Below are 8928 nucleotides of genomic sequence, written 5' to 3'. Positions count from 1 at the left end.
TGAATCTGAATTCTGAATCTGAATTCTGAATCTGAATTCTGAATCTGAATTCTGAATCTGAATTCTGAATCTGAATTCTGAATCTGAATTCTGAATCTGAATTCTGAATCTGAATTCTGAATCTGAATTCTGAATCTGAATTCTGAATCTGAATTCTGAATCTGAATTCTGAATCTGAATTCTGAATCTGAATTCTGAATCTGAATTCTGAATCTGAATTCTGAATCTGAATTCTGAATCTGAATTCTGAATCTGAATTCTGAATCTGAATTCTGAATCTGAATTCTGAATCTGAATTCTGAATCTGAATTCTGAATCTGAATTCTGAATCTGAATTCTGAATCTGAATTCTGAATTCTGAATCTGAATTCTGAATCTGAATTCTGAATCTGAATTCTGAATTCTGAATCTGAATTTTGAATTCTGAATCTGAATTCTGAATCTGAATTCTGAATCTGAATTCTGAATCTGAATTCTGAATCTGAATTCTGAATCTGAATTCTGAATCTGAATTCTGAATCTGAATTCTGAATCTGAATTCTGAATCTGAATTCTGAATCTGAATTCTGAATCTGAATTCTGAATCTGAATTCTGAATCTGAATTCTGAATCTGAATTCTGAATCTGAATTCTGAATCTGAATTCTGAATCTGAATTCTGAATCTGAATTCTGAATCTGAATTCTGAATCTGAATTCTGAATCTGAATTCTGAATCTGAATTCTGAATCTGAATTCTGAATCTGAATTCTGAATCTGAATTCTGAATCTGAATTCTGAATCTGAATTCTGAATCTGAATTCTGAATCTGAATTCTGAATCTGAATTCTGAATCTGAATTCTGAATCTGAATTCTCTTTTTGGGGCGACTGTTTAGTTTACTTTTAATGGGTTGATTCTCGGCTTTCAGTCTCAAGTTTTTTAGTAAAAACGACTTTATTTTTACATATCCAACGTTTCGATCCTTATAGGATCTTCATCAGGGACTAGAATTTATTACAAAATTAAGTTTACGTCTACAGAATCTAAGTGATTCTTACCGAAAAAGTTGTCGTTTTTTTGTCCGGTTTGATACGGCGTATCGTTTACTGCTGTCTGTTTCTGTTTCAAACTATTGTAAAATATGTTGGATTTTTTGTGTATGTTATAATTTTATGTGTGACTTACGGTTAAAAATTCTTTTCCAGGGCTATTGCTGATTTTTTGTAGGTTTTTGTAGCACTTTTTATGAACAAAATACTTGCACTGTGTGTTTTATTCTATGTTGTTTTTTAATTTATGATGGCGGTGTACTTAAAGTGTCTGGTTGTTGGTTTGTGTTTTTTTGTTTTGGTTTCTTATTTCGTATTTTTTCGAGACACTGAAATATGTTGTTGTATGAAATGTGTATGATGTCTGTGTCTTTTTTAATATTGATGGAAGAATTTGTAGTTTTTATGTGACAACTTTCTAACATATTTAGTTTGTCTTGATTGTCACCTCTGTCGATAATTTTCACTTTGTCTATATCGAACAGATGATGCATAGCTGCTTCGTGTTCTATTAATGCTGTCTGTTGTCGTAGTTGGATGATTGCGTAGTCCTCGTTTGTGTATCCTTTTTCCCATAGTCGTTTCAGCTCGTTGGTTTGCGTTTTATGCTGTGACATTCGTTGTTTTAATTTAACGATTGTGCATCCTATGTAGCAGGCGTCGCATTTATGTTCGTTGTTTTCCTCTTCGCTCGTGTCTGGATTCCCGTTGCATTCGATTTTGTATACTACGTTTGTGTGATCTTCATGTGGGGTTTTATCCTTTACCATAGGGAATAGTGATCCAATGGTTTTTTTCTGTTTAGTTGCTGTTTTAATATGAGTGTAATCCTTTTTTAGTGTTTTATTTATTTTTGATGTTAATCCATCGATGTTCGTGAGAGATTTGAAAATTTTATTTTCATTCTCTACCATAGCTGTTTGTTCAATTATTTTTTCTGTTGTTCTGTTGATCACTCTATTAATTAATGAGGTGGGGTAATCGTTCAATTTAAGTTGTTTCATTATAATGTTTCGTGTGGTGGTTTTGTCTGACTTGGATGTGAAAGTTGCTACTCTGTTCGCAAACGTTATTGCTACATTCATTTTTTGGTGTAACGGTTGGAATGAGTGGAAGTTGAGAAATCTCCCAGAGGCAATTGGTTTCATGTACCAATCAGACAAAATCTTACCCTCTTCGTTCCTATGGAGCAACATATCCAGAAAAGGTAGAGATTCGTTCTCTTCCATTTCGACGGTAAACTGGACATTTTCATGCTGCGCATTGAATACGTTTTTTATCTCGTTCACTTGTGTTGGCGGCAGGACAAGGAAGAGATCGTCGACGTATTTTTTTATGTGCAGGGGTGGCGTAACGCAAGCTTCGATTGCGTCGTCCAGTAGGTCGTCTAACGTGAGCTCAGCGATTGGTGACGCTATCGGACTTCCCATCGCGAGTCCTGAGGTTTGCTGGTAGAAAGTGTTGTTGAAGCAAAAATAGCTGCTGTCCATACAGAACTCTACCATTTCCCAAAATATGTCGAGACAAATTGGAGTTTGCATAGACAAGCGGCTCCAATGTTTGAAGATGCTTTTTCGTACCAGTTCCTTTGGTATCGACGTGAAGAGAGAGACGACGTCGAATGATGCCATTACGTATCCCGGTGGAATCGTAACGCCTTTTATATATTCGTTGAATTCCATCGAGTTTTTTAAACTATATTTAGGCGTTAATGATCGCTGTATGATCGATCCTACGTATTTCGATAGTTGGTAGGAAGGGGCGGTCATACAGGGAACGACGGGTCGGAGTGGGAGTCCCGGTTTGTGAGCCTTTGGTTGGCCATAAATGCGGGGGCAAACTGCCTTGTATGTACGCAGTTTTTTGGCTAATTTTGCATCTATTAGCTTCAGCTGTATTTTTCCCACCCACATCCAGAACACCTTCAGATGCCTATTTCACCTGCTGGAAGAGCGTAGCCCCCTGCACTGGAAACTGGAACGTTGCATTGTGCGTTTCCAAAAAACCATCCTCAATATCGAAATCGAACATACTTTCTTTAAATTAAAAAAACTCAAAGAATGTCAACAACTAATAGCAACGTCGATCGAAACATCCGTCTCCGAGAACGACTACGAAAATTTCACTTCATCACAACAACAGTTCTTCAAAACACATTTCGAAAACAACAAAAAAACTACGAACTCTAAATTCCAACAACTTATGAACCGTATGTATGAACGAAATTGTGAAATGATGCCATCGACGAATGAAAAAGCACTACACAACGCAACCAAAATTGAAATACCAGCGGAAGTAAAATTGATGCTCAGCCTTGGTCCAAAATTTGCACTCCCACATCAATCACTCCAGGAAGTACCATTTTTTCACCTCATAGCCGACGTCGAAAACATCATCAAAACCCACAACGACCACAACATCCAACAAATCACTCGTTGTAAAGTCGCTAACAACATACAAAATTACATAAATGCAAAACAAAACAACGGCTACAGCGAACCGAAAATAAAAACATTTAAAACAGCTGAAACCAAAACAAGAATATTTTTCAAAAACAATCCAACGTTGATCGCACTCAAGGCTGACAAGGGAAGCAAAACCGTCCTTATGGAACGGGAAGAATACAACACAAAAATGAATACCCTCCTCATCGACCGCGCAACGTACAAAATAATAAAACGCAACCCAACATCCAGCTTACAGTCTAAAAACAACGACCTTGTAAAACGACTGGAACAGCTGAAGCTAATAGATGCAAAATTAGCCAAAAAACTGCGTACATACAAGGCAGTTTGCCCCCGCATTTATGGCCAACCAAAGGCTCACAAACCGGGACTCCCACTCCGACCCGTCGTTCCCTGTATGACCGCCCCTTCCTACCAACTATCGAAATACGTAGGATCGATCATACAGCGATCATTAACGCCAAAATATAGTTTAAAAAACTCGATGGAATTCAACGAATATATAAAAGGCGTTACGATTCCACCGGGATACGTAATGGCATCATTCGACGTCGTCTCTCTCTTCACGTCGATACCAAAGGAACTGGTACGAAAAAGCATCTTCAAACATTGGAGCCGCTTGTCTATGCAAACTCCAATTTGTCTCGACATATTTTGGGAAATGGTAGAGTTCTGTATGGACAGCAGCTATTTTTGCTTCAACAACACTTTCTACCAGCAAACCTCAGGACTCGCGATGGGAAGTCCGATAGCGTCACCAATCGCTGAGCTCACGTTAGACGACCTACTGGACGACGCAATCGAAGCTTGCGTTACGCCACCCCTGCACATAAAAAAATACGTCGACGATCTCTTCCTTGTCCTGCCGCCAACACAAGTGAACGAGATAAAAAACGTATTCAATGCGCAGCATGAAAATGTCCAGTTTACCGTCGAAATGGAAGAGAACGAATCTCTACCTTTTCTGGATATGTTGCTCCATAGGAACGAAGAGGGTAAGATTTTGTCTGATTGGTACATGAAACCAATTGCCTCTGGGAGATTTCTCAACTTCCACTCATTCCAACCGTTACACCAAAAAATGAATGTAGCAATAACGTTTGCGAACAGAGTAGCAACTTTCACATCCAAGTCAGACAAAACCACCACACGAAACATTATAATGAAACAACTTAAATTGAACGATTACCCCACCTCATTAATTAATAGAGTGATCAACAGAACAACAGAAAAAATAATTGAACAAACAGCTATGGTAGAGAATGAAAATAAAATTTTCAAATCTCTCACGAACATCGATGGATTAACATCAAAAATAAATAAAACACTAAAAAAGGATTACACTCATATTAAAACAGCAACTAAACAGAAAAAAACCATTGGATCACTATTCCCTATGGTAAAGGATAAAACCCCACATGAAGATCACACAAACGTAGTATACAAAATCGAATGCAACGGGAATCCAGACACGAGCGAAGAGGAAAACAACGAACATAAATGCGACGCCTGCTACATAGGATGCACAATCGTTAAATTAAAACAACGAATGTCACAGCATAAAACGCAAACCAACGAGCTGAAACGACTATGGGAAAAAGGATACACAAACGAGGACTACGCAATCATCCAACTACGACAACAGACAGCATTAATAGAACACGAAGCAGCTATGCATCATCTGTTCGATATAGACAAAGTGAAAATTATCGACAGAGGTGACAATCAAGACAAACTAAATATGTTAGAAAGTTGTCACATAAAAACTACAAATTCTTCCATCAATATTAAAAAAGACACAGACATCATACACATTTCATACAACAACATATTTCAGTGTCTCGAAAAAATACGAAATAAGAAACCAAAACAAAAAAACACAAACCAACAACCAGACACTTTAAGTACACCGCCATCATAAATTAAAAAACAACATAGAATAAAACACACAGTGCAAGTATTTTGTTCATAAAAAGTGCTACAAAAACCTACAAAAAATCAGCAATAGCCCTGGAAAAGAATTTTTAACCGTAAGTCACACATAAAATTATAACATACACAAAAAATCCAACATATTTTACAATAGTTTGAAACAGAAACAGACAGCAGTAAACGATACGCCGTATCAAACCGGACAAAAAAACGACAACTTTTTCGGTAAGAATCACTTAGATTCTGTAGACGTAAACTTAATTTTGTAATAAATTCTAGTCCCTGATGAAGATCCTATAAGGATCGAAACGTTGGATATGTAAAAATAAAGTCGTTTTTACTAAAAAACTTGAGACTGAAAGCCGAGAATTAACCCATTAAAAGAATCTGAATTCTGAATCTGAATTCTGAATCTGAATTCTGAATCTGAATTCTGAATCTGAATTCTGAATCTGAATTCTGAATCTGAATCTAAATTCTAAATCTGAATTCTGAATCTGAATTCTTAATCTTGTAAATCTCATTTTCATTTGCTGGAATATGATTGTTTTGCATCACGCGTTTGTCAACATTAAAATTCCTTTCATCCAAAATTTTTTTTTATGATTTCGGATTTTACAACTTTTAGTAGTATGGTTTTACCCCTAAAAGTATGCAGCACCCTTAATTTCAGAAAAATTGTGAAAAAAAGTTTTCACAAAACAAAATCGTGTTTTCATGCGTAATGATCTTTAAGTCATCGCAAATTTATCAAAAACTGTGAAAATTAGTATTCTTGGAGAAACAATTTCAGAATTGAAAATTGATAAAGGTGGGAAGAAAAGTGAGGAGAATATTTACGGATGATGAAAAGAGCGAAAGAACATTTTTGCAAGGAAAATTTATTAACGTACACCATACTTTACCTCGCCACATCCATCTTCATCAGTTTTATATTCTGATGTTCTTTCTCCATGAATCTGAATTTTTCATCGATATGCCGAAAATAAATTTACAAAAATCTGAATTCTGAATCTAAATTCTGAATCTGAATTCTGAATTCTGGATCTACTTCTGAATCTGAATTCTGAATCTAAATTTTGAATCTGAATTCTGAATCAAAATTTGAATGCTGAATCCGAATTCTGAATCTGAATTCCGAATCTGAATTCTGAATCTGAATTCTGAATCTGAATTCTGAATCTGAATTCTGAATCTGAATTCTGAATCTGAATTCTGAATCTGAATTCTGAATCTGAATTCTGAATCTGAATTCTGAATTCTGAATCTGAATTCTGAATCTGAATTCTGAATCTGAATTCTGAATTCTGAATCTGAATTTTGAATTCTGAATCTGAATTCTGAATCTGAATTCTGAATCTGAATTCTGAATCTGAATTCTGAATCTGAATTCTGAATCTGAATTCTGAATCTGAATTCTGAATCTGAATTCTGAATCTGAATTCTGAATCTGAATTCTGAATCTGAATTCTGAATCTGAATTCTGAATCTGAATTCTGAATCTGAATTCTGAATCTGAATTCTGAATCTGAATTCTGAATCTGAATTCTGAATCTGAATTCTGAATCTGAATTCTGAATCTGAATTCTGAATCTGAATTCTGAATCTGAATTCTGAATCTGAATTCTGAATCTGAATTCTGAATCTGAATTCTGAATCTGAATTCTGAATCTGAATTCTGAATCTGAATTCTGAATCTGAATTCTGAATCTGAATTCTGAATCTGAATTCTGAATCTGAATTCTGAATCTGAATTCTGAATCTGAATTCTGAATCTGAATTCTGAATCTGAATTCTGAATCTGAATTCTGAATCTGAATTCTGAATCTGAATTCTGAATCTGAATTCTGAATCTGAATTCTGAATCTGAATTCTGAATCTGAATTCTGAATCTGAATTCTGAATCTGAATTCTGAATCTGAATCTAAATTCTAAATCTGAATTCTGAATCTGAATTCTTAATCTTGTAAATCTCATTTTCATTTGCTGGAATATGATTGTTTTGCATCACGCGTTTGTCAACATTAAAATTCCTTTCATCCAAAATTTTTTTTTATGATTTCGGATTTTACAACTTTTAGTAGTATGGTTTTACCCCTAAAAGTATGCAGCACCCTTAATTTCAGAAAAATTGTGAAAAAAAGTTTTCACAAAACAAAATCGTGTTTTCATGCGTAATGATCTTTAAGTCATCGCAAATTTATCAAAAACTGTGAAAATTAGTATTCTTGGAGAAACAATTTCAGAATTGAAAATTGATAAAGGTGGGAAGAAAAGTGAGGAGAATATTTACGGATGATGAAAAGAGCGAAAGAACATTTTTGCAAGGAAAATTTATTAACGTACACCATACTTTACCTCGCCACATCCATCTTCATCAGTTTTATATTCTGATGTTCTTTCTCCATGAATCTGAATTTTTCATCGATATGCCGAAAATAAATTTACAAAAATCTGAATTCTGAATCTAAATTCTGAATCTGAATTCTGAATTCTGGATCTACTTCTGAATCTGAATTCTGAATCTAAATTTTGAATCTGAATTCTGAATCAAAATTTGAATGCTGAATCCGAATTCTGAATCTGAATTCCGAATCTGAATTCTGAATCTGAATTCTGAATCTGAATTCTGAATCTGAATTCTGAATCTGAATTCTGAATCTGAATTCTGAATCTGAATTCTGAATCTGAATTCTGAATCTGAATTCTGAATCTGAATTCTGAATCTGAATTCTGAATCTGAATTCTGAATCTGAATTCTGAATCTGAATTCTGAATCTGAATTCTGAATCTGAATTCTGAATCTGAATTCTGAATCTGAATTCTGAATCTGAATTCTGAATCTGAATTCTGAATCTGAATTCTGAATCTGAATTCTGAATCTGAATTCTGAATCTGAATTCTGAATCTGAATTCTGAATCTGAATTCTGAATCTGAATTCTGAATCTGAATTCTGAATCTGAATTCTGAATCTGAATTCTGAATCTGAATTCTGAATCTGAATTCTGAATCTGAATTCTGAATCTGAATTCTGAATCTGAATTCTGAATCTGAATTCTGAATCTGAATTCTGAATCTGAATTCTGAATCTGAATTCTGAATCTGAATTCTGAATCTGAATCTGAATTCTGAGTCTGAATTCTGAATCTGAATTCTGAATCTGAATTCTGAATCTGAATTCTTAATCTGAATTCTGAATCTGAATTCTGAATCTGAATTCTGAATCTGAATTCTGAATCTGAATTCTGAATCTGAATTCTGAATCTGAATTCTGAATCTGAATTCTGAATCTGAATTCTGAATCTGAATTCTGAATCTGAATTCTGAATCTGAATTCTAAATCTGAATTCTGAATCTGAATTCTGAATCTGAATTCTGAATCTGAATTCTGAATCTGAATTCTGAATCTGAATTCTGAATCTGAATTCTGAATCTGAATTCTGAATCTGAATTCTGAATCTGAATTCTGAATCTGAATTCTGAATCTGAATTCTGAATCTG

At 34.7% G+C, this 8928-nt stretch overlaps 1 protein-coding gene across 1 annotated transcript; it reads left to right on the top strand.

Moving 5' to 3' along the window:
• Positions 1 to 3663: 3663 nt before the first annotated feature.
• Positions 3664 to 5212, top strand: LOC129760083 (uncharacterized; the record flags this gene model as incomplete). Its single annotated transcript, XM_055757657.1, has 2 exons — positions 3664 to 4489; positions 4934 to 5212. Coding segments are annotated over exons 1-2 (1105 nt in total), but the record flags the coding sequence as incomplete, so codon positions are not given.
• Positions 5213 to 8928: the final 3716 nt, after the last annotated feature.

This window comes from Uranotaenia lowii, unplaced genomic scaffold, assembly GCF_029784155.1.
Source record: "Uranotaenia lowii strain MFRU-FL unplaced genomic scaffold, ASM2978415v1 HiC_scaffold_407, whole genome shotgun sequence".
Lineage (NCBI taxonomy): Eukaryota > Metazoa > Arthropoda > Insecta > Diptera > Culicidae > Uranotaenia > Uranotaenia lowii.
This window is presented reverse-complemented; position numbering and strand designations above follow the sequence as displayed.